The sequence below is a fragment of the Eutrigla gurnardus genome (assembly GCF_963514095.1).
Source record: "Eutrigla gurnardus genome assembly, chromosome: 22".
In the NCBI taxonomy this organism is placed as follows: Eukaryota; Metazoa; Chordata; class Actinopteri; order Perciformes; family Triglidae; genus Eutrigla; species Eutrigla gurnardus.
This window is the reverse complement of record NC_139933.1, coordinates 13,003,428-13,028,670: the sequence shown is the minus strand read 5'-3', so window position 1 is coordinate 13,028,670 and position 25,243 is coordinate 13,003,428. Positions and strand designations below refer to the sequence as shown.

The 25,243-nt window shown below is 45.7% G+C and overlaps 3 protein-coding genes across 4 annotated transcripts; 2 read left to right on the top strand and 1 right to left on the bottom strand.

The window, feature by feature from the left end:
• Window positions 1-465: 465 nt before the first annotated feature.
• minpp1b (multiple inositol-polyphosphate phosphatase 1b) lies at window positions 466-7,211 on the top strand. Its single transcript, XM_084002246.1, has 7 exons — window positions 466-1,149; window positions 1,407-1,592; window positions 1,802-1,996; window positions 2,118-2,215; window positions 3,441-3,571; window positions 3,949-4,082; window positions 4,390-7,211. The coding sequence occupies exons 1-7, from the start codon at window positions 741-743 to the stop codon at window positions 4,641-4,643; spliced, it is 1,407 nt and encodes a 468-aa protein (XP_083858372.1). The 5' UTR covers window positions 466-740; the 3' UTR covers window positions 4,644-7,211.
• Window positions 7,212-7,401: 190 nt separating this feature from the next.
• stambpl1 (STAM binding protein-like 1) lies at window positions 7,402-15,658 on the top strand. 2 transcript variants are annotated; one of them, XM_084001826.1, is made up of 12 exons: window positions 7,408-8,439; window positions 9,260-9,384; window positions 9,903-10,120; window positions 10,196-10,271; window positions 11,455-11,550; window positions 11,641-11,889; window positions 12,006-12,156; window positions 12,291-12,415; window positions 12,504-12,641; window positions 13,715-13,827; window positions 14,746-14,845; window positions 15,374-15,658. In XM_084001826.1, the coding sequence occupies exons 2-12, from the start codon at window positions 9,283-9,285 to the stop codon at window positions 15,428-15,430; spliced, it is 1,425 nt and encodes a 474-aa protein (XP_083857952.1). In that variant the 5' UTR covers window positions 7,408-8,439; window positions 9,260-9,282; the 3' UTR covers window positions 15,431-15,658. The 2 variants fall into 2 exon arrangements, with proteins under 2 accessions (XP_083857951.1, XP_083857952.1); XM_084001825.1 differs by having other exon boundaries at window positions 7,402-8,439; window positions 14,746-15,658.
• A 1,171-nt stretch (window positions 15,659-16,829) lies between these two features.
• Window positions 16,830-25,077, bottom strand: acta2 (actin alpha 2, smooth muscle). Its single transcript, XM_084040540.1, has 9 exons — window positions 24,992-25,077; window positions 20,312-20,485; window positions 19,863-19,991; window positions 19,571-19,681; window positions 19,058-19,142; window positions 18,648-18,809; window positions 18,379-18,570; window positions 17,659-17,840; window positions 16,830-17,578 (listed from the first exon to the last, which is right to left on the bottom strand). Exons 2-9 carry the CDS (start codon window positions 20,438-20,440, stop codon window positions 17,435-17,437), a joined length of 1,134 nt encoding a protein of 377 aa, XP_083896666.1. The 5' UTR covers window positions 20,441-20,485; window positions 24,992-25,077; the 3' UTR covers window positions 16,830-17,434.
• Between the last annotated feature and the right edge of the window lie 166 nt (window positions 25,078-25,243).

Sequence of the window (25,243 nt, the reverse complement as noted above, 5' to 3'; positions counted from 1 at the left end):
TCAGTAAAGGACCTGAAGCTGTCGCCATCTTGTGGTCACGACTCAAGCTTGGTTGCTGAAACATGCACTACTAGTTCCATGTGAACAAGCTAGCTAAGGCTAACAAGCTAGATGATATGCTACTCTGTATAGTTAGCCAGTGCTAACGTATAAATAAAAGTACTACTGTTAGAATAAGAATGGAGCACAGGCAATCAATTTATTTGTCACATAAAATTGTGAAAATGTATGTTACAATGGCATTGCTCAGCGCATTAATGTTGTTGAGGTTATAAAACACAGCTTCGCATTTCTGCTACCCAGAACCTCTCCTGTCAGATCAGTTTATAAAAACAGAGTCATGGTCGATAGTTTTCTATTTTTTTAAATCTTGTAAATATATACATAACTGTTTTGCGTTTGGCAATGACGCTTTTATTTTGGAAATAAGGACCGGGAGTTTTTTTTACTATCTTTTATTTTAGATTATATAAAACGGAAGTAGTTAATTTAGCACACTTGACACAACTGTGTTTCCGGTGTTTTAAGCTAAATTAAGTCAATCTGATTATTTAAAAGGGTCTCATACACAGTACTAGAACCCTCTCTGTGTATTTGTATTCGTATTTACTAGTAGTTGTAGTTTTAGTTAAACGAGTCTTTTTTTAAACTCCGGGAAGGTTTTTGTTGAACGACAGAGAGGTCAAAGCTCAGAGGAACCCGGAACATCAATAGAGGCGGCGGTGTGAAGACCCGCCGACATGTTCTCCGGTCTGCTGGTGGCTCTGAGCCTGATCTTGACCCGCCAGTCCGGCTCCTCTGTGGCGGTGTCAGACGTCCCGCACATCGCCGCTTACTTCGGTACCAAGACCCGGTACGAGGAGGTGAACCCGCACCTGCTGAGGGACGTCTTCTCCGTGAACCGGTCCGTGTTGAGACCTCCGCCCACCGAGCGCTGCTCCCCGGTCCACCTCACCGCGGTGATCCGGCACGGCAGCCGGTACCCGACCGTCAAGAATATCCGCAGAATCCAGAAACTCAGCGAGCTGGTCCGGAGAGAAGCGACCCGGTCCGGGGGGTCCGGATCTTCCGGGGGATCCGGAACCTCCGGGGTCTGGCTGCAGGACCTCCGGACGCGATGGGAGATGTGGTACACCGAGGACATGGACGGTGAGATATTAAGTATTCAAATATTACACACACATATGCCATATATATTATATATGTATATATACTTTAGTATCACTATAATATATTCGTAAAGCAGCTGTGACATTAGTATTTAATAAAATACTTGTTTCACTTTGTTTTAGTGTTTGTAGTGAATAGTCCTTCCTGCTCCTCCTTCCTCCTGCTTCCTCCTCCTCCCCCTCCTCCTTCCCCTCCTCCTTGTCCTCCTACTACCTCTCCCACCTCCTCCTCCTCAGGTCAGCTGGTGATGAAGGGCAGGGACGACCTACGTCAGCTGGCGAGGCGTCTGTCTGTCTTATTCCCGTCTCTCCTGTCAGAGGAGAACATGAGGAGGATCAGTCTGAGGAGCAGCTCCAAGCACCGCTGCGTCAGCAGTCTGGAGGCCTTTCAGGACGGCCTGAAGGAGACCTGGGGGGGCACAGGTGTGTCTGGTAGAGGGGGATGGGTGGGTCTAGTAGAGGGGCACGGGCGGGTCTGGTAGGGGGGCACGGGTGGGTCTAGTAGAGGGGCACAGGTTGGTCTAGTAGAGGGGTACGGGTGGGTCTAGTAGGGGGGCACGGGTGGGTCTAGTAGAGGGGCATGGTTGGTTCTGGTAGAGACACACGGGTAAAGTAAAATCTCTGGTCTGCAGACGGAGACTTCATCTCCCAGCTGGACGACGAGCTGATGCGTTTCTTTGAGCGTTGCCGTGGTTACGTTGAGGGCGTGGAGAAGAACCGCACAGCGCTGCTGGAGGTGGAGAAGTTCAAACACGGCGAGGAGATGGAGGCCGTGAGGAGGAGGGTCGCTGAGAGACTGGGTCTTCCACAGGAGCGCCTCACCCCAGGTCAGAACCACACAGTTCCTCCTCCCACGTTCGTCCTTTCAAAATAAAAGCATAGTCGGTGCCTCCAGAGCAGAGCTGCTGGGTTTCTCCAGATGAATTTTGTCCCTCCATGTCTCCATAGATCTGCTGGAAGCAGCGTTCTTCTTGTGCTCCTACGAACTCTCCATCAAGTCTGTACACTCACCGTGGTGCTTCCTATTCGACGAGGACGCCGCCAAGGTACGACCTCCCTGCTCTCCCAATCAGCAGGGTATTGATTAGTGTGTCAGTGATAGGCTTTCGCTGGTTTAAAGGTCCCATATTATACTGTTTTTCATCAATTTCACACAGTCAGAGCTCCAACAACACTGTATTTGATATGCATTTCTCCAAACCCATCCATGGTCCTGAATTTCAGCTGTCTAAAAGTTGCTCTGCACCTTTAAATGCTAATGAGCTCCGTCTGTCATCGCCTACTTAGAGAGAGAAGGAGACCATGCTGCTTCTGCTAGCGGCAGCATGCGCCAATGTTTACGTGGATGTATCGCTATGGCTCGCTTATGTGACCCAGGTGAAGTTGCTGGTCCCGTATGGTTGGGACAGATCCCTTAATGAGGGTCAGTGTCGAGGCAAAGCCAGCTTTGTACTGACCCTCGTTACTGAAGCAGTCTGATGTTAAGTGGTTAGCACACACATAGAAGCTAACACGGACCGTAGCCGGCGCATTGTCATTAAAAATGAAACGCAAGAGACCAGACCCGGACTGTCGTGCACGGCGCTCTGTCGGACACCTGGACCCCCGGGTTCCGACCGGAGGCAGCGGTGAAGACGCACCAGAGCGCTGAGACAGAGGGAGGATTGTCTCCAGTTTCACCCACACCGGGATTTATTCATGGAGCACCAGCACCATGACCTGTAAGTCGGGCTGCACTCCCCCCCCCCGATATCATCGCGCAGAGGAGTTCAGCCTATGCAAATGACTAGCCTATGCAAATGAATCTGAATCTGAATCTGAACAGCCCGTAGGAGCACCGTTGTACCAGTGGGGGGGCTGCAGAGACCATGCAGGAGTCGCTTGTTTTCCTCATTCTGGGAGTTGACAGACTCGGGGAGGACCAGTTTATAGGTGTAGAGACCAGAGAAAACGTGTTTTTCATAATATGGGACCTTTAAACATTTTCAAACTGGTCTGATACTAAGCCAAATATCAGACCGAACTGGTTATACCGACCTTTCCCACTAGGCCTCGTGCTTGCCACAGCAGACCCTCCTGAGTGATGCATTCATTTTTTTACACCAAAGATTGCGCCGTAATCACGGAAAGGAGAGTCCAAAATATGCCCCGATCGTACCTGTTATTTAACATTGGATAACTCGACAGTGTGAGTGATTGTGATAAAGGTATTGATGTGTGTGAGCGATTGTGTTAAAGGTATTGATTAGTGTGTGTGTGTGATGTGTGCAGGTTTTGGAGTACAAGTCGGACCTGAAACATTACTGGAAACGTTCCCACGGTCACACGATCAGCAGTCTGTCCAGCTGTCCCCTGTTTCATCATGTCTTCAGGACACTGGACAAAGCTGGACGTCCTCGCAGGTCGGTGACATCACAGGAAGTGTCATTTATCAAACGTCACACCAGCGAGCTCATAAACCCGTTTGGTGATCACCGATCAATAACCAGTGTCGGTCAAAGGTTTAGTTTCAAACATTAGTAAAGCAACAAACCTGGACAGGTGACCAGATCATGTTACAGTAGCAGGCGGCTTGGACTAAAACTTGCAGTCAGGTTTCCAGCAGGAAGTCACAGAAAGTGACTTCCTGTTGGATCTGTAGGCGACCTGTAGTTTTATCTATATAAACTAAACTAATGATGACTAATGGTTGTGTTCCATAATTATTTTACATCTTATCTGAGATAAATGTGTTTTGAATGAACTTTATTGATAACCAGTGACTGCTGGCGTCCTCCAGGTCCACGGACACGTCACCTGAGCCGGCCTCCATCCTGGTGGGTCACGCCGAGACGCTCCTCCCGCTCCTCTCCCTGCTTGGACTCTACAAGGATCAGACTCCGCCCACTGCCTCCAACTACCACACGCAACACGGTAAGAAGTGTGTCTCGGTGCTACAGTGGGTCCTTTAACCACAAGGTTGGCAGTTCGATTTCCAGCTCCTCATTCCCAAGTGTCCTTGAACAGAACTGAACCCATCATGGCGCCTCATAGCATATTTAATGACGATTATAATAAAGTTATAAGAGGAAATGTTGCCACTGACACTGATTTAATCTTATCATTTTAAACTTCTGTGATCTCCAGTTAAGTACTTCCTGTTTGGCCTCCAGTGACATACTTCCTGTTTGGCCTCCAGTGACGTACTTCCTGTGTGTTTCTCCCCGGTGGTGGCCCTCAGGTCGACGTTTCCGGTCCAGTCTCATCGTCCCGTATGCTGCCAACCTCCTCTTCGTCCTGTACGACTGCCAGCGAGGCCCGCGGCTGCAGATGCTCATCAACGAGTCTCCAGTTCGATTCCCAGGGCTGGAGACGGAGGACGCGCCGCTGTACCGCGACGTCCGGGCCACGTACCGCCACCTGCTGGATGGCTGTGACTTCCACAAAGAGTGTGAGGGGAGGAGCAGTGGACGAGGACCAAACACTGAACTCTGAGAGAAGAAGACATTTAGTCCAGTCACGTTTCGGCAGCAGCCGCGGTACATGTACACGGTCCACAGAGCCGGACTCGGACAGTAACTCTGTAAACAACTGGCTCATGTGACCTTCATCACGTCCTGATGGTGAACGGACCGGAGAGTTTTGAAGAGTAACTAAACCTAAAAAAACATGTCCTGTAAACACGTGCAGCTGTAGAGCCATGTCCATCATTGGATCCTGGTCTAGAACCAGTCCCGTTTCAGTCTCAGGTCTTTACTGTGAAACTAAACCATCAGAACTTAATCAAACCTGAATTAGAGTTGTTTTTACTGCAGCTTTACTGATCTGGGACCAGAGAGAGGAGGAAGGGTGAAGTTGTTCTGTTTGACTCATTTAGCGGCTGGCTAGTTAGCATGCTACTTAGCCAGCATGCTAACTCCATGCTACAGTTTCAGAACATAAAAGCAGCACATGAACTGTGGGACTACATTACTTTAACATGGAACTGGACTGGTTTTAACTCACCATTCATGATGGACTTTTACATTAGCTTATGCTAATCGATAACAAGCTAGCTATTGTTATGACTATGGTTAGCTCAGTGGTTTAAAGATCTTTTATAGTGACAAAACACCAATAAACTCTTATAAACGTTAGAGAATTTGAGTTTACATGCTAGGCTGCTATGTGTATGCTAGCAATTAGCATTATCAATTAGAATACCGGTAAGTGATTCACAGGCTAACTGGAAGTGTAACAGCTGCTCCTCACACTCCACAGCTAAATTATATTTCACAGTAAAAATTCAAAGTTGGTAGACGTGTTTCTAAGACAACATGTAGGATTCAAACATGAATCCATCAACGCAACAAATGCACAGATACTTTTGTTGTAGTTGAATAAACTGGTTTAGTTACTCTTTAATATTTTAATCTCTTCAGTAAAAACAGATTTATGAATCTGTCTGCTTTAATATGTTTAGATGAAAAGGATTTTTTCATCAAATATGTTGTGTCGAGTCTGAAGCACCAAGGCTTCTGTTTGCAGATAATTAGCCCAGTGTCCACCGCTGTTACCTTATTTCAGAAGAAATGTGCCCGGGAGTGAACGGAGTGTCAAATAATGTTTGAAATTCACGTTTGCTATTTGAGTCTTTAAAAGATCTTTATTAGTTTCAGTGAGGTACGTCTCCAACACGGTCGTTAGCTAGGCTTGCTAGCTAGCTAGCTAACTTGCGTCTCCAACACAGCTGTTAGCTTGGCTTGCTATCTAGCTAGCTAACTTAGCAAGGTACTTCTCCAGCACGGCCGTAAGATTTGCTTTTATTTTATTGGACATTGAAGTCTGATTTCATACTCAGATTTTTCCCAATAATTTTTATTTAATAATAACTTAAATGTGTGTTGAGAAAACATTCTTATTTTCTTTACATACCGGTAACTAAAGAAAAGTCAAACAGCAGAGCCTCAGGAGGAAGTCCTGGTCCTGGACTCGTTAATCTGCTGAAATAGTTTTAATTTTGACACAATTTAGTTTCATGTTCCTTATTTATTCAAATTCTGTGATCATGTGACCTCTGATTTGAGTTCCTCTTTCAGCAGATTCACTGAGCTTCTTCTTAATTGTGAGGGAGGATTTTCACAATAAGAGTGACATTAAGGACATAATAAGAGTTCACTTCTGGTTCTGTATTCAGGTTGAATATTATTTAACTTTGGTATTTTGTTTCAATGTCTTTGTGCCAAAATCTGTTTAGAGTTTGAAGTGCCAGCTTTTTAAACTGAATTCACTTCCTGTGCTGCTTCTTCTCTGACTTCCTGTCCTCCTTCTTGTCCTTCTTCCTGGCTGCGGTCAAATAGTCTTTTTTTGTTCAGGAAAGATCCTCACTGAAGAAATGACCCAGAAGTAAATAAGTGGCCGCCATGATAAGAGACATTCAAATTCTCTAAATGCAAAGGAAAGGAGCTCCAATGCTTCCTTTCAGATCTCCTTTAGAATAGGATGCAACGGACCTTCCTATACGAAACGAGAGGAGATTACGCCGACCCCCAATTCTTTGCAAGAGCAACATTTAAAATGCCGCACACCTTGGTCATTCATGAAAACAAACAATATGCCTATTTGAATATTTAAAAATTACTTTCATGCAGACATATAGTAATTGGAATTGTGTTGATAAATGTGTGTGGACAGTGATAATGTAATGGTATTTATGTTTATTTATTTCAATCATGTAACACATGTTTGACAGAAACTAAACTAAAACCACAAATGTAATGTAAATAAAGCAAACGGTCAAACAGGAAGGAGGAGCTGATGGAACTGAAGCCAGTCAGTGAACCAGCTGTTTATAAAGCCAACAACATGGGAGAAGTGGATGATGCACTTTTTGTAGTCCATTATTGTAGTTTCTCCAGCGGAGAAGCCCCCAAGGTCAAGAAAAGGCGTTAGGAAAAGGTGGAATAAGAGTTAGGACCAAATTTTTTGACGATTTGACCGCAGCCCCTGTCCTCCTTCTCTGACTTCCTGTCCTGCCAAATGTTTTTAATTGAAAAGCTTTAATAAATGGTTTTCAAAGGTGAAGCAGAACAGTTGTGTGTTTGATTTATATTTATTTATTTTAGAAATGAAACAATTAAATGAAACAAAATATATATATATATATATATATATATATATATATGTGTGTATGATTTAATTTTTATCGTGTTCCGATTGTTGATGTTTCATATGTGAATAAGTCACAATAATACCGTCATTCCCTCCAAGCTGGTCTCCAAGCTCACTGATCAGCGTCTGGAGAACTCCATCTGGGTCTGGATATTTGACAGGTGGTCACAGGTGGTGAGAGTCGGCAGCCACATCTCCTCCACGGTTGCCCTCAACACGGGGGCGCCGCAGGGCTGTGTCCTCAGCCCCCTGTACCGCCAGGCACAGCTCAAACTCCATCACAACCATCATGGACCTCGTCACCAATGACAACGAGACCGCCTACAGAGATCGGAACACTGGCCAGCTTGTCTGAGGAAGTTTGGCATGAGCACCAGCATCCTCACCAACTTCTACAGGTGCACCATGGAGAGCCTGCTGCCGGGCTGCATGACGGTCTGGTATGGGAACCAGTTACAGCCGGAGAACCCTTCAGAGAGGTGCAGACAGAAACTTGAAACTTTGACATGTTTTGATACCCACAAATAAAATAATGAAATAGAACCAGTAGTCCAGCAGAGGGAGACACAGGCCGTATCATTGTTCATTTAGGAGCAGGTTGTTACTATGGTGACTCAAACCTGGACCTGGACCTCCACCAGCTTGTAGCTGAAGACAGCCTAAACATGATCTGCTCATTCAATTTCCTGTTTGCCACTTTTTCACTGATGAATTCAATGAACTGTGACTTAATCCTCCACAGCTGTGGTTCTCGATCTCTGGTTCCGGATCAGTCCTCAGAGTAAGACATCTGTCATTTATTCCTCTCTTTGGGAGCAGTGAAGCGCATGCGCAGAGTCAACACCCACGCAGTGAAGCCGGAAGCTGTAGTGAGTCATCCCTGCACAGAAAAGATCTCTGAGCTCCACCATCCCTACCGGGGCTTTCTGCCATTTTAGCAGCAGATTCCTCCCGTTCGTGGCCCTTAAGTGTTTGAACTGGGTCCGTGTTCGGTTCCGGGTCCGATTCCGAGTCCAGGTGAGAACGGAGTGACCAGGGTCGCGCCCCCCCCTCCCCTCCTCTCCTCTCCTCTCAGCTCCTCTCAGCTTCACACGTGCCAGTGGTGATGCCGACAGCAGGACCCGAACCCGACAACAAACTGGTAAATTCATCCCGAGTCCTCCCGTAGATTTCTGTCTTCTCCTCTCCTTCTTCTCCTTCTCCTTCTCCTTCTCCTTCTTCTTCTCCTCCTCCTCCTTCTTCTTCTTCTTCTTCTTCTTCTTCATCTTCTTCTTCTTCTGCTCCTTCTCCTTCTCCTTCTTCTTCTTCTACTTACCGGTTTCAGTGTTCCATGTTTCAAAAGTTGTCGTGAATGTGGACGAGCAGGATGTTTGAGTTACACCTGGACACACCTGAGAGACGAGCACCTGCAGCAGCGGCGCCTGCTGCAGGAGGAGATCACGTGACCTCATCTGAATATGTTAAGCACCAGAGCAGAGAGACACCGTCTGATTGGCGGCACTTTGAGCATCACAGCGACTTTTTGTTTTATTTGTGACGATTTAAGAGTTGCAGAGGAATTCAGGCCTGAAGCATCTGAATTTGATCTGGTCAGAGACCTTTCTAAATGTGCAGCTGATGACCTCTCTAACTGATACTCTTCATCCCACGGAGGTCTCTCTCTCTCCCTCTCTCTCTCTCTCTCTTTCTCTCTCTCTCTCTGGTTACCGTGGCGACATCCTCCACAGAGTGTAGCAGACTGTGCTGGTGACGAATCAGAGCTGAAGGAGTGGGAGGTCCACTTTTCTTTTCCTCTGTTGTTTAAGCTGATGACTCACTGGGTTAGTACCAGTTTGTCATGGTAACCGGGGTCCAAGGACAAGCTGGGTCTGACTGTAAACTTTAGCCACCTGGTGGCATGGTTCTTGAAGGAACATTTCACCCAAATCTGTCTTTAAACTGTTTGTTTGTGTTCCCTGCAGTGAAGCATCATGGGAGGTGGCAGATGGACGAGCCGGCCGTGGGCCAATCAGAGCCTGTAATACACAACACACACACACACACACACACACACACCATGGAACAAGGCTTCAGCTTAAATACGCTGGTGAGTGTGAGTGTGAGTGTGAGTGTGTGTGTGTGTGTGTGTGTGTGTGTGTGTGTGTGTGTGTGTGAGAGTGAGAGAGTGAGAGAGAGAGATTTCACACACTATGCTACAGATAAACAGGAAGATGTGGGACTTTCAAGTTAAAAGTCCTTGCAGACTTGTGTCTCACCTGGTATACCTGTCTGATTCCTGACTGCATTGACTCAGGTCTGATTCTGACCCATGATCCTGTGCTGCATGTGGTCTGTTCTGTTTATCTAATTAAGGTAAAAAGGCCAAACAATGTTAAGTAAAAATGTTTCTTGACATTTTAAAGTAGCCAATACAAATAGAACAGCTGTTTGTCTTCAGCGTATAGTCTGGACCATAAACCAGGTTCATCTCTCGTTCACAGCCAGGCTAGCTGTCTTTATGCTAAGCTAAGCTAACCAGACAAAGAGTCTGATGTAAAACAGGTGTTCTAAACTCTACACCTAAACCTGCTCCTGGTCCTGGTTTCCTCTCTGATTGTGGTGCAGAAGAAGCTAGCGGCAGAACCGGACTACACAGATGTGTCGCTGACGGCAGCAGAGCGAGTGCGAGCGCTGGGGAAGATGGGAAACAGCGTGGAGATCAATGAGGACGTGGCTCCAAGGCGCTACTTCCGCTCCGGCGTGGAGATGGAGCGGATGGCAGCGGTCTACCTGGAGGAGGGCAGCCTTGAGAACGCCTACGTCCTCTACACCAAGTTCATCACGTGAGACTGATGGAAAGCCGTCATCACTTGCTGTTGGTGCCGTTGTCATGGTTACTGAAGAAGATTTGTGTTCAGTCTGTTTGTAGAGAAGCTTCCGGCTCACAGAGACTACCAGCAATGTGGACTACCTGAGAAGCAGCTCCTCATGAAGGTAGGACCCAGACCTCTACAGGTAGACATGGGGCCCTATCTTGCACCCAGCGCATTGCACTTTCAACACCAACGCAAGTATCATCGCTATTTTCCATCCGACGCACAGCGGAACTTTGCACCAGATACGCATGTCGGTAAGATAGGAAATTGACTTGCGCTGGGCGTGTCAGCGAAAAAATTAGGCGTGGTCTGGTGCAAAATTTCCCTGGTGTTATTTTGGAGTTTCAGAATACAATTCTGCCACAGACCAGGTAAAACCTGGTTTAAAATCAGTAGCACATTATTCAGATGCTTTTTTAAGGGGGCATGTTTGGCCATATGTAGCGTGTGCACAACATGCGTACACCTTCTCTCCTCCACAGGGACACAGCAGTTCCCAGTGATGCGAACCATAAATAATGAATTAATTAAGGTAGGGCCCCAGACATCAACGACCAGACCTCTACAGGTAGACCAGACCTCAATAGGTAAACCAGACCTCTATAGGGAGACGACCAGACCTCTACAGGTAGACCAGACCTCTACAGGTAGACGACCAGACCTGTACAGGTAGACGACCAGAACTCTACAGGTAGACGACCAGACCTCTACAGGTAGACATAACCTTTACAGGTAGACCCAGACCTCTACAGGTAGACCAGACCTCGATAGGTAGACCAGACCTCTACAGGTAGATGTCCAAACCTCTACAGGTAGACGACCAGAACTCTACAGGTAGACGACCAGACCTCTACAGGTAGACCAAACCTTTACAGGTAGACCCAGACCTCTACAGATAGACCCAGACCTCTACAGGCAGACCAGACCTCAATAGGTAGACTAGACCTCTACAGGTAGACTAGACCTCTACAGGTAGACCAGGCTTCCACAGGTAGACCAGACCTCTACAGGTAGACGACCAGACCTCTACAGGTAGACGACCAGAACTCTACAGGTAGACGATCAGACCTCTACAGGTAGACGACCAGAACTCTACAGGTAGACGATCAGACCTCTACAGGTAGACCAGACCTTTACAGGTAGACGACCAGACCTCTACAGGCAGACGACCAGACCTCTACAGGTAGACCAGACCTTTACAGGTAGACCCAGATCTCTGGTTCTGGGTTTTCAGCATGTGTAAACTTTGTAAAATGTGTAGTGCTACTAGTAATATTCCTTCTCTGGTTCTGTCTCCATAGAAACTGCAGGAAGTGGCATTCCCTCGTAGAGACGAGTTGAGGAAGCGTCTCCAGGAGAAATACAGCAGAGAACACACAGACTTCCTCGCGGCACAGGTGTGTGTGTGTGTCATCCAATCAGATCGCAGTGTGTCAGATTAGATGACCGATGGGTCGACCAGGTCACATGACTTCCTTTGTCCTCAGCACCAGGCGGCCGTGGTGGTGGACGTGTGTGGTCAGCAGCTGCAGCGGCTCTCCTTATTGGCCGAGGACAGGAGGCGGAGCCTGTTAGAGGTGGCCGAGGACAGGAGGCGGAGTCTGTTAGAAGAAGAGAGGCAGCGAGTTGCCGCCCTGCGACGCATGCAGATCGAATCAGAGCAGTTTCGCTTCTTTGAGGACCAACTGAGGCGTCAGGAACTGGCCAATAGGAGAGGAGAGGAGGCGGAGCAAAAGGTGATAGGCTACACTGTAGTGCCACAACTGTGTACTAGTACTCGTAGGAGTACCAGAACTGTGTAATACTACTAGGACTCATGCAGTACTTTTGCAGTGACAATGTTCTCCTTCAGGTGGAAGCCAAAGTACCAGAGGTGACGGACGGCTCATGTCTGTCTCAGCAGCCAATCAGCGACAGCAGACGATCTCAGGGGGCGGGTCCTAACAAGAACAGACCAGCAGCTCCCATCAGCCAACCAGCTGCCACGCTGGCTGGCGTACACAGTGAGGTCACACACACACATATATAAATATACACACACATATACACACACACACAAACACACAGTTACAACCTTATTTATTCCAATTTAACTCCTATTTTGCGTGCGTGTGTGTGTGTGTGCGTGTGTGTGCAGCTCAGAGGGTGGAGGGTCTGCGGCGGGTCTCGATCCCCAGAGACCTGGCGTCCCGGTTCCTGCTGCTGGCGGACTCCACCACGGCCAGAGGAGTCGAGACCTGCGGAGTCCTCTGTGGACGGCTGGTGGGACGCTTTGCTCTCGACAGGTGAAGTAGTCATCTCACCTGAGCTGCTCACCGACCTGTCTCTCCTACCTGTCTCTCCTCCTCAGACCCACAACGAGTTCTTGCTGACTCATGTTGTGGTCCCGAAACAGTCTGCCGGTCCAGACTTCTGTGACATGGAGAACGTGGAGGATCTGTTCAGTTTCCAGGACCAACACAACCTGCTGACACTGGGCTGGATCCATGTAAGTACTGGTTATATGGTAGCAGAGCAGGTCCTCATCTGTTTCCTTAGCAACACTGCTCTCAGTGTGATGGTGTTTATTAACAGCTCTGCTAGAGGACTGAACAGATCCAGGTCCAGGATTTAGCACCTTTCATACATTGATTTTCTTGGCTTTAATTATTCACATTAAAATTAAACTGATTATTTGACCATAAAGTTGCTGATTTTGTTGATCAACTAATTGTTGCAGCTGTCAGTGGGTCCTCACAATGTCATATAGATCTACATCCACAGTTACACCTGTGAGGTGTGTGGGCAGTCAAGTCCCCACAATGCCACCTAAGCCGGAGATGAACACACAGTAAAATGAGTCTTCTTCCTCATATATGTGATCAAATATCACCATGGCAACAAGGCTGGTGGATGAGCAACAGATGAGAGGAGATAGGGACAGAGATACGGATGACAGGTCTGACTGCACTGAGATATAATGCATACCTGCAAACTAGTCACCGTTTGTCAAAATTCACTGTTATGAACAAAAATTAGGTCATTTATGTGAATCATTATTTATGTGGAACCAGGGGGGCGTACCACTAGCCCCTTTTACATAGAAAATGGCGGAAAGGCGAGTCAAAATATGTCGCGAACTGGACCGTTTAGATAGAACTTTGTTTGTGCAACGTTTTCTGTGTTAAGATAAGAGCTTTGCGGAACACTGGCAGCCGCGGACTCGTCGGCCGTGTGACATAATCAATGAGTGATTACCTCGATTACATCAAAACAACTACGAAAGGTGAACTTTTGCTCGTCTCGCATATTTCCATGACTCTTCAACTGCAAGCGAAGTTGCTGTGCTTCATAAACATGTCGATGTGTATATTGGCGGCCTTGTACGAGCAACTACTCGATAAATCCGCCGGCGGCGTGTCGCCCTGGTAACACATCTTCACTACGTCACGTCTTTTCCTCCTCGGCAACGGAGGTGACTCTTCCTTTGGCTTGTCGGGGCCAAAAGGTTGAAAAAAGTTGGGGACAGCGAGGAGGGTTTGTTTTAGTATAGTGGTGTTCACTGACCTTTGACCTTTCCAGACTCATCCCACTCAGACGGCCTTCCTCTCCAGTGTCGATCTACACACTCACTGCTCCTATCAGCTGATGCTGCCGGAGGCCGTCGCCATCGTCTGTGCCCCCAAACACAACGAGTAGGTCTACACACACATACACACACACACACACACACACATACACACACACACACACACATACACACAGGGATGCAACAATACAGTTAGCCCACGGTTCAATACCTACCTCGGTTCTTGGGTTACGGTTACGGTTCTGTTAAATGTGCACTATATTTTGTCCATAAGGAGAAAAGAAAATGCTATTTATATATTCCAAAATTATTTATTTATTTTGCTTATATTTACATTCAGACAAATTCAAGTGTATTATATAATAAAATAAATAAAAAGTATGTTTAAAAAAAAAAAAAAGAAACTGTTATGGTTGGCCTCTTCCAACTTCCACTCAGTGACTGAATTGGTCAGCTTCTCTGCCAAGTGAAGTTGGAGTACCGCGGCCCTCGTCTCCCACTCCGACATGTAGCGGACCGTCACAGTGAGATTACTCTCTGTTGCCCGAGAGGTCCAACTATCTGTGGTCAGTGCTAGGCTCTGTGCTTTAGCCAGTTCTACGTCAACGCCCTTCCACGTTGTTTTATAGAAGTCGCGAATTACGTTGTGTAGCGCAGATCGAGTGTTTTGATTAGGGGACGAAAGCCTGCATCTCTAACTACGGAAAAGGGCTGCAAATCTAGCAAATAAACGTCCCCACTGCACTTGTCATAGTGATTTGATATTTACTCGGCAGGGAGGCGTTTCCCCATCTGCAGGGCATGAACACATGCTGCGTTCAAGTGCTCCTCTTAAGCTCCAACAGAGCCCACGCACATACATGTATATACATACACACATGCACGCACACACACACACACACACACACACACACACAAACACACACATGCACACACACACACAAACACACACACACATTCCTGAATGAATTTGTGTTAAATGAAGATGCAGCAATTTTAATCCGGTTCTGGTTCTGGTTCTCAGTACCGCTGTGTTCAGGCTGACCGGTCCAGGGATGTCCGAGGTTTCTGGGTGCCGACTGAAAGGTTTCCATCCTCACTCCAAGGAGCCGCCTCTCTTCAGTGTGAGAACCGTTGTCTGTTACCTTTTGGTTCTCTTCCAGTGGACCAGACACACATGTTGGACCCTGACCCAAAGCCTAGTCCGCTTCCACTGTTCCTCAATGAGTCACTTGTTTGGGTTCTTGAATGGGCCATGTTTTTATTCTAGGTTCTGAACGGTCCATGTGGTTTTAGGTTCTAAATGGCCCTCTCTTGTTTTAGGTTCTAAATGGCCCACGTTGGGTTTAGGCTCTTGAGTTGGGACTCACATCACAGATTTTGAAGACTCAACTCTTTGTTTCTTTTTTTTACTCTGTTTCGCTAGAATAGCAGGTTCCCACTCGTTCCAGTGTTTGTGCTAAGATAACCACGATCTTTAGTATTTGCCGCACTGAACACGGATGAAACTGATTTCCATCTGAAACATTTGACTCTGAGATGAAAAAGAGGATTTTTCTAAATGTTGGATTGTTCCTTTAAAATGACTGACTGGCGGTAACCTATAACCATCTCCCTCTCTCTGTGTATCTGTATGTCTCTCGGCCTCTCAGGTGTGTAAACATGTGGTGTTGAGGGACTCGAAGATCAGCCTGCTGGACCTCAGGTGACAGACAGGAGGCGCTGTCTGTCTGTTTACTGCTGGCTGTCTTTAACTGTGAACACACTGCCTGTGTGTGTATGTGTGTGTGTGTGTGTGTGTGTGTGTGTGTGTGTGTGTGTGTGTGTGTGTGTGTGTGAAGAGGGAACACATTCACTGAACTACTTTTTGTGAAATTGTTCTATAAAATTTTGGCAGCTGCTCGCTGTAAATGCATATAAATCTCTATTTTCTTCTGTTTCTGTGTGGATCAGAGTTTCTCTGCAGTTTAAGATGTTTTATTGAACAAATAGAACAAATATCAAAACAACCGCCTTCTCCTTCACTACAGCATACGATGGAGCTCTTGTTTCTAATTCTATCAAGAGAAATTCATTTATTTGCTTGATTTGATTCAGAGTTTGTCCACCAGCAGATGTTTCACGTTCAGGTGTGTTTGCTGTTTTCCAACGTTTTTTTGTAATAAAACGCCACCTGCTGGTTGTTGCAAATTCTATGTTTACAAAATATATTTCTGACTCGTTTTTAAAATTAGTATTTAATAACTTAAAGGTAAATATTTAAGATTTAATATGTTTCACTGACTGCAAGTCTGATACACATTTTTCACAGCGTCTCCATGTTTAAGATGGTGCTGTAAATAAACCGTCAGCCAATCAGATGACAGCTGATCATGGTCTATAGTTCAAACTTCATGTTTGTAGTCCAACAGGAAGTTAGCGTCACACTGGTTCCCGCCACAAACAGCCAATGAGATTTATGATCAGCAACATACACTCGCTAATCCAAAACACCATTTTTATGATTTTTGAGCCATGAAGTAAAACGTTAACGTTGGCCTATGAAGGAGCTACTCCAGGCCCATGTGACTCCCTGTCACCACCACACAGCACCAGGTGGACTCGTGTTCTAGTGATGCTAAACGGACCTTTATCAGGAGAACACATTGATGTGGAGACGAGGGAACAGAGAGGAAAGATTACATTGATGATTAGCTATAGCAATTAGGTGCCAACACTAACAAAACATGTGTTTTATGTGTGGAAGAATAGTTGTGTGCATGTGAGACGTTTGAGAAATTAAGCTGAAGTGGAAGCACTAAAAGGATTTGAAGTGCTGTAAAAAGTGTGGAAAGCAGTTGGTTTAGTTTTAATCCCGTTAACTTTAAAGTCTCAGGTCTGTAGACGGCTGGATCACCGGTGTGTTTGCAAACCCAAAGGAACCGAAGCGTGGGAGCTGAAAGCAGCTGAATTGTCAGTTGAGCCATGAAAGCAGTTGAAATGCAAGTCAGATTCTGAATGCTGAAAGTTGATTTCATTTAAAGTGCCATAGATACCAGAAAACCGAGCCGATAACTCGAAACGAAGACACCAAACGACATTCAAGTGTTGAAATAAACAGAAACAGAGTTTATCTGGTATGAGAGCTCTTTATTGTCTTCCTCGGCCAATCAGCTGTCACTTCCACGCTGTCGCTGTCACAGTACACACTTTCCCTTCTTTACAAACAGCACCATGAGGCCACACTTCTGTTCACGTACAGCTGTGACTTCATTATTACTCCATGTGACATCATTACACTGTGAATGTGCTCTTCTCCCCAACAATAGAAGAGAAACATTCAAGCTTTATTCATCAAAAATAAAAAAAAAACACAATTTCTGACAACAAACAGGACCAACAATGGAGGACGAGAGTGGGCGGAGCAACATGTGGAGAGGGGGCGGGGCCACAGGTGGAGCGGTGGGGGAGGGGCCACATTCACAGTTTTAAGAGGAAGGACATTTGATAAACACTCAGTTCACCAAAAACATCGGCAAACGATGACATCACTTCCTTTTTATGAGCTGTCAGAGTAAAAAAATACTTTTGCATCTTCCTAAAAAAAAAAAAACCTCCAGCTGTCATTCTGTCTGGATGTTTTAGGGGACCTGGTTTGGGACCTGTTAGCTTGTGCTCAGTGAGGACTAAAATAAAGTGGGGGACGGGGGGACGATAGACACCCGGACGGGGCTCTAGAAGCACTTGCGGTGGACAATGGAGGGCCCAGCCTCGTCGTACTCCTGCTTGCTGATCCACATCTGCTGGAAGGTGGAGAGGGAGGCCAGGATGGAGCCACCGATCCAGACTGAGTACTTCCTCTCTGGGGGGGCGATGATCTGCAGGACGGGGATGGATAAGTTTAATCTCTCTGGCGTCAGACACTGTACCTGAAAGTGGACTTGTGTTGGTCTCGGACCTTGATCTTCATGGTGCTGGGGGCCAGAGCCGTGATCTCCTTCTGCATGCGGTCTGCAATACCAGGGTACATGGTGGTTCCTCCGGACAGCACGTTGTTGGCGTACAGGTCTTTACGGATGTCGATGTCACACTTCATGATGCTGTTGTACGTCGTCTCGTGGATACCTGCCGACTCCATACCTGTGGGGCAGACAGACAGGTGGACAGACACATCAGTAAACTTGCAGAGTAACGATTATTAAACCAAACCTAAAGCTGGACTTCCTACAGGAGACATACCAAACAGACAGACCCTCAGGACTCAAAGCCCCGGAACCACATCACCACTGAAAGAAGACCCTCTGGACCAACTGAGAAGACCAGTAAACCAACATCAGCATCCTGGAGGAAACCAACCTACGCAGTATCTCCACCACTATCACCCCACATCAGGAGATATAATCCATCTCCAGAAACCAATCCTCTATGGATGACTCCAAGGAGGAAGTGCTCCCAAGGGGGACAAAAATTGGTCTGTGGTCCTTCACAGTACCATGGAAGACTACTGAAACTACATCTCTGCCACACAGCTGGATCCAGGACTTGACTTTACAGCATCTGAGGACCCACTAATCTATGTGGCCTACAGAAGGACATGGTACTTGACCAAGAGGGACTGCTATGAGGTAGTCAGTTGAGAGGCAGACAGACAGACAGACAGACAGACAGACAGACAGACCGATGAAGGAGGGCTGGAACAGGGTCTCGGGGCAGCGGAACCTCTCGTTGCCGATGGTGATGACCTGTCCATCAGGCAGCTCGTAGCTCTTCTCCAGAGAGGACGAGGTCGCCGCTGTCCCCATCTCGTTCTCGAAGTCCAGCGCCACGTAGCACAGCTTCTCCTTGATATCTCGCACAATCTCCCTCTCCGCTGCAGAGAAACCGCACACGGGGTCAGACATGCCAAGTTACCACGGCGATAAAAGCCTGCTCCTGACGACGTCATACCTGTGGTGACGAAGCTGTAGCCGCGCTCCGTCAGGATCTTCATGAGGTAGTCGGTGAGGTCGCGGCCTGCGAGGTCCAATCTCATGATGGCGTGAGGCAACGCGTAACCCTCGTAGATCGGCACGTTATGGGTCACGCCGTCCCCAGAGTCCAGTACGATACCTGGACAGAGGGACAGACAGGGATGAGGACAGAGAGACAGACAGAGGGACAGACAGGGATGAGGACAGAGAGACAGAAGGAGGAGCAAGATGAGGAGGTGGAGGAGGAGGAGCACAATGAGGAGCAGGAGGAGCAGCATGAGGAGGTGGAGGAGGAGGAGGAGCAGGTGGAGGTAGATGAGAAGCAGGATGAGGAGTTGGAGGATGAGGAGCAGGAGGAGGAGGAGCAGGATGAAGATGGGTTCGGACCTGTGGTGCGTCCCGAGGCGTACAGCGACAGGACGGCTTGGATCGCCACGTACATCGCTGGAACATTAAAGGTCTCAAACATGATCTGAACACAAACGCAGAACAGACTCATGAATATGCATGAATGTAGCTGTAGCTTAATGAAGAACAGTTAACATAGTATAGGGTAGAAAAGTGTACTCCTATCAGTAGCAGTAAGTACCACCAATAACACGAACAGTAGTATAAACAGTAGTATGATCAGTAGTAGTACTACTAGTATTACTGTCAGTACTGCACTACTACTACTACTACTGGTAGTACTATCCGTACTACCAGTATTACTAGTACCATTAGTACTAGCAGTATCAGTAGTACCAGCAGTAGTAGTACCAGTATCAGCAGTACCAGTAGAACCATCAATACCATCAGAACCAGTAATACCAGTAGCACCATCAGTATCAGTAGAACCAGCACTACCAGTGGAACCAGAAGTACCATCAGTGCCAGTAGAACCAGTAGAACCAGCAGTACCTGGGTCATCTTCTCCCGGTTGGCTTTGGGGTTCAGGGGGGCCTCCGTCAGCAGGGTGGGATGTTCCTCTGGAGCGACTCGCAGCTCGTTGTAGAACGAGTGATGCCAGATCTGACCAATCACAGAACAGAGCAGACGATCATGATTATTAATCATAGTACTCAATACTTGTTTGTATGTACTCTAGTATTTAGCACGTATCTCTGTTGTAGCTACGAGTTTACTGTTTGAAACTTTAAAAAAATCTGATCTGGTCAGATCAAACCAGTATGAATGTATTGATCTGTGAGACCTTCTCCATGTCGTCCCAGTTGGTGATGATCCCGTGTTCGATGGGATACTTCAGGGTCAGGATTCCTCGTTTACTCTGAGCCTCGTCTCCAACGTAACTGTCCTTCTGCCCCATGCCCACCATCACTCCCTAGGGACAGAGAGGCAGGGCGACAAGCAGGGAGACAGGCAAAAAGACAGGTCAGTGTTCATCTTAAAGACAATTAACTTGAACCTCAGAAGATTTCTAATCAATGAATCAAACTGATTTGTGTCTGTTTGAATTAGTTTTTTGGACTGGAGTCCTCAATTAGGTCCTCATCCAGCAGGCCAGTCCACCTGACTTCCAGATGAACCAATCACTGCCTTCGCTCCAGCAGCCAGACTGTGATTCTGGTTGTGTCACAGTGTTAGCATTAGAGTTAGCATTAGCATTAGCCCGTCCCTGTGTGTGGACCAATCAGCTGTCACCTGGTGGCGAGGCCGGCCCACGATGGAAGGGAAGACGGCTCTGGGGGCGTCATCTCCAGCGAATCCAGCCTTACAGAGACCGGATCCATTATCACAGACCAGAGCGGTGCTCTCCTCGTCGTCACACATGACTGCAGGGGGCGCTGTGGGCAACGACGCTACGACACCGGGTCACTGAGAAGACACAGATCACTGATTGGTTATTGATCAGACCAACAGGACATACATGGAGCTGGTCAGCGGCTTCACTGCCAGCCTGAAATACTTGTACTTTACTTGAGTAGTAGTAGTACTTTTACTTTACTACATCTCAGCGTAAATGTTGTACTTTTACGCCACATTTGATAACTTTAAATAAATAAACTATTATGATAGATTAAACTAAATATAATCAATGATAAATTATATTTTATTATAGATTAAACTAAATATAATCAATAATACATTATCTATTATTATAGATTCAACTAAATAATAAATTATCTAATATTATAGATTAAACTAACTCATCACTAATCAGTGATAATCAGTGATACATGTCATAGTTATTAAACTAGCAGCAGTATATTAAATCATTAAAATCAGCTCCACCTTTGAAGTTATTAACACATTAATACAATAATATCATATTTATTTGAACTTCCACTTTTAGTACTTGAAGTATAATTTGATTTATACTTTTGCCCTTTAATTCATGACTATTTTGAATATGTATTTCTACACAGTAGTACCACATACTGTTAACGAGGTGGAGTTACCAGATTTTACCACGTACTCTTAATGAGGTGGAGTTACCAGGTTTGACCACGTACTCTAAAGGAGGTGGAGTTACCAGGTTTTATCACGTACTCTAAAGGAGGTGGGGTTACTAGGTTTTACAACATACTCTAAAGGAAGTGGAGTTACCAGGTTTTACTAGCAGCACACACAGAAAGTTCACATGGTGACATGAAAAAAACATGTAACTCGGCAGTCAAACTCTGATCCTCCAAATCACCAAAATTGGAGTTGTGAGGTTTGCACCTGACATCACTCCGCCCCCTCCCTCTCCTCCCCCTTAGTGCACCACTATCCTCCACTGAATGAACAACAAAGCACTCTGGGAAAACTTCCTAATTCGGGCATAAAGCTGAGTCCTGACTGTGTTTGGTATTCTCTCTCTCTCTCTCCCTCTCTCTCTCCCTCTATCTCTATCTCTATCTCGCTCTCTCTCTCTCTCTCTCTCTCTCTCTCTCTCTCTCTCTCTCTCTCTCTCTCTGTCTCCCCTCTCTATCTCTGTTGCCCTCTCTCTCACTCACTCTGTCGTCTCTCTCTCTCTCTCTCTCTCTCTCTCTCTCTCTCTCTCTCTCTCTCTGTGTGTGTGTGTGTGTGTGTGCATGTGTGTGTCTGTCTGTCTGTCTGTCTGTCTGTCTGTCTGTCTGTCTGTCTGCCTGTATTATAGAACACTGTTGGTGTATTATAGAACACTGCTGTATCACAGAACACTGGTGTAGAAGATTGCTGTATCATAGAACACTGGTGTATTATAGAACACTGCTGGTGTAAGATAGAACACTATTGGCATATTATAGGACACGTGTGGTGTATTATAGAAGACTGTTGTATTATAGAACACTTGTAGTGTATTAAAGAACACTTGTGGTGTATTATAGAACACTGCTGTGTTATAGAACACTGGTGGTGTGTTATAGAACACTGTTGGTGTATTATAGAACACTGCTGTGTTATAGAACACTGGTGGTGTGTTATAGAACACTGTTGGTGTATTATAGAACACTGCTGTGTTATAGAACACTGGTGGTGTGTTATAGAACACTGTTGGTGTATTATAGAACACTGCTGGTGTATTAGAGAACACTGCTGGCGTGTCATAGAACACTGCTGTATCAGAGAACACTGGTGTATAGAAGATTGCTGTATCATAGAACACTGGTGTATTATAGAACACTGGCATATTATAGAATATTGCTGGTATATTACAGAACACTATTGTCGAAGAGAACACTGCTGGTGTAAGATAGAACACTATTGGCATATTATAGGATACGTGTGGTGTATTATAGAAGACTGCTGTATTATAGAACACTTGTAGTGTATAATAGAACACTTGTGATGTATTATAGAACACTGCTGGTGTATTGTATAACACTGGTGTATTATAGAAAACTGACAGTGTATTATAGAACATTGCTGTGTTATAGAACACGGCTGGTGTATTATAGAACACTGCTGGTGTGTTATGGAACACTGGTGTATTATAGAACACTGCTGGTGTGTTATAGAACACTGGTGTATTATAGAACACTGCTGGTGTGTTATGGAACACTGGTGTATTATAGAACACTGCTGGTGTGTTATGGAACACTGCTGGTGTGTTATGGAACACTGGTGTATTATAGAACACTGCTGGTGTGTTATGGAACACTGGTGTATTATAGAACACTGCTGGTGTGTTATAGAACACTGGTGTATTATAGAGCACTGGTGGTGTATTATAGACCACTGGTGTATTACAGAACACTACTGTCTAATTGAACACTCCTGGTGTAATATAGAACACTATTGGCATATTATAGAAGACTGCTGTATTATAAAACACTTGTGGTGTAATATAGCACACTGCTGTATTATAGAACACTGCTGGTGTATTAAAGAACACTGGTGTATGATAGAACACTGGTGGCGTATTATAGAAAGCTGGTGGTGTATTATAGGACACTGCTGTTTTATAGAACACTGCTAGTGTATTATAGAATAGTGCTGTCTACTAGAACACTGCTGGTGTATTCTAGAACACTGGCGTATTATGGAACAGTGCTGTATTATAGAACACTGCTGTGTTATAGAACACTGCTGGTCTATTATTACTTTATTATTACTCTGTTACTCGCTTTGCTACTGTATCTGTTGATAAGTGAGTAATGAGTTTGCTTTGTTTTTTCCAGCACAAAATTTTACACTTTATCTGAATTCAATGCTATTGATATTCCAACTCTTGAAAAGACTGTGATGCAGCTTAACTGCCTCCACCTGCTGCCTTGACTCTCTTCCTACAAATTTTTTGAAGAATATTTCAGCTCTTTAGCTTGAGCTTTTACAGATTGTTAATAGTTCCCTCATATCAGGCATTTTCCCAGCATCACTAAAAACTCCTGTTGTCAAACGTCTTCTGAAAAAGAGAAACCTAGATGCAGCTATACTAAACTACAGGCCTATTTCTAGCCTACCCTTTATAGGCGAGGTTATTGAAAAAGTTGTTTTTAACCAGTGTTATAGAACACTCCTGTATTATAGAAGACTGCTGGTGTATTTTAGAACCCTGCTGTATCTTAGATCCCTGCTGTGGCATTTCACCGATGGTTCTCTAGAATTTAGTCCACAAATTCAAATGAATTAATTTACAGAAAACAACATCATTATTTTTAACCAAAATGTATATTTTATTTAAAATTGCTGATTTCTTTCTGGTTAGGATCAGAACTAAAGATAATAGATTTAATTCAAAGAAATTAATATTAATAATTCATCAAATCAGAAAACACAATTAATCTTAGAATATGTAAAAATGCTGTTTTAGTAAAAAAAAAATATGAAATAGAAAGTCATATTTATTTATTTCCTAATCGAAGGTTGAAGGTTTATTTATTATTATTTATTAATCCCACGTCTGCACGACGCTCGATGAGTCTCGTCTCTAATTATTGATTAAACATTTTAGTTTGAGGTATAATACGTATGAAACCGTCCCTCTGGACTTCTTTGAACGCCTGCCAGTCATTACTCAGGACATACAAGTAGTCACGGCAATGAGGGCTTCAGCTCAGCACCAACAGAGTGAAATCAAATCCCCCTCAACACCTGATTCAACCAAACCTCACTCAGCAAATCCAAACTTTAAAGACTCCCTCCACAGAACACAAACTGATCCTAGAACAGTAGCAGGTCACGCAGAGAACATGTTCCTCAGTTAATGTCGAGGTCTCGGTTTCCGAAAGCAGCTTTCAACAGAACCTAAAGCCTAAAACAAAGTGTACGTCTGCAGAACAGGAAGGAAACAGCAACACTAAAAACAGCCAAAATACGAGGGGAGCCTGGTGTGTTCATTCAGTGAGGAGGAGAAAGACTGACAGAGAAGGAGGAGCAGAGAAGACACTGAAGAAGGTGACAAAATGAGAAACAGATGTGAGGAGGAGACGACAGGAGGTGAAGAAGGATTTCTCTACCGTTAAACTATCTGAGGAGGAAACAGTTGAGAGGGGAGGATGTTTGTTCTACAGTCACTTCAAAAGGAGGTGAAGAATTTAAGCTGAGAGGAGCAGAGAAGGGCCGATGTAACAGGAGGTGAAAGAGGAGCAGAGGAAGAGGAGAAATTGAGTTAGAGGAGAAGAGAGGAGGTGAGAAGTTTAGTAGCAGATGAAACATGTTGTAGCTTTGAGTTCTTCCAAGAGGAGCTGAAAAAGAGGTGAAGAGATGAAAGAGGAAGTGAAGAGGTGGTGATGAGAAAGTGAAGAGGAGGTGCAGATAAAATGATCAAAGAGGACATAGAAGATATTTTACAGATTTTGCCAGTTTTGTCACATGTCCAATGAGAAGAGAGCAAAGGGGAGGAGGTGATAAGGAGGAGATGAGGAGGTGAAGAGGAGGTGATGAGGAGGTAATGAGGAGGTGATGAGGTCTTACCGTGGTACTGCAGGGCCTGCTGGGACGTGGGGGAACAGGACAGAAGTGAGTCTGAAGTGCTGCGACTGAGTTTATCAACCTTCCCCCTCCATCCCTCCCCCTCCTCCCTCCCTCCCTCCCTCCTCCTCTTCTCCATCCTCCCCCTTCTCCCTCCATCCCTCCGCCTCTGCTACCTCTCTCTCCATCCTCCTCCTCTTCTCCCTCTCCTTCTCCCTCCCTCCTCCCTCCCTGCCTCCATCCCTCTCTCTCTCC

Bases quoted from the DNA above. Each gene is read 5' to 3' on its own strand.
- minpp1b (XM_084002246.1), top strand. From the start codon at position 741: ATGTTCTCCGGTCTGCTGGTGGCTCTGAGCCTGATCTTGACCCGCCAG. The intron at 1,150-1,406 runs GTGAGATATTAA...CCTCCTCCTCAG, and splicing joins GTACACCGAGGACATGGACG to GTCAGCTGGTGATGAAGGGC. The intron at 3,572-3,948 runs GTCGGTGACATC...GGCGTCCTCCAG, and splicing joins AAAGCTGGACGTCCTCGCAG to GTCCACGGACACGTCACCTG.
- stambpl1 (XM_084001825.1), top strand. From the start codon at position 9,283: ATGGACGAGCCGGCCGTGGGCCAATCAGAGCCTGTAATACACAACACA. The intron at 11,551-11,640 runs GTGTGTGTGTGT...CTTTGTCCTCAG, and splicing joins CAGACTTCCTCGCGGCACAG to CACCAGGCGGCCGTGGTGGT. The intron at 12,416-12,503 runs GTGGGACGCTTT...TCTCCTCCTCAG, and splicing joins GAGTCCTCTGTGGACGGCTG to ACCCACAACGAGTTCTTGCT.
- acta2 (XM_084040540.1), bottom strand. From the start codon at position 20,440: ATGTGTGACGACGAGGAGAGCACCGCTCTGGTCTGTGATAATGGATCC. The intron at 19,143-19,570 runs GTACTGCTGGTT...GTTTGTGTTCAG, and splicing joins ACCGGGAGAAGATGACCCAG to ATCATGTTTGAGACCTTTAA. The intron at 17,579-17,658 runs GTCCGAGACCAA...CCCGTCCTGCAG, and splicing joins CCAGCACCATGAAGATCAAG to ATCATCGCCCCCCCAGAGAG.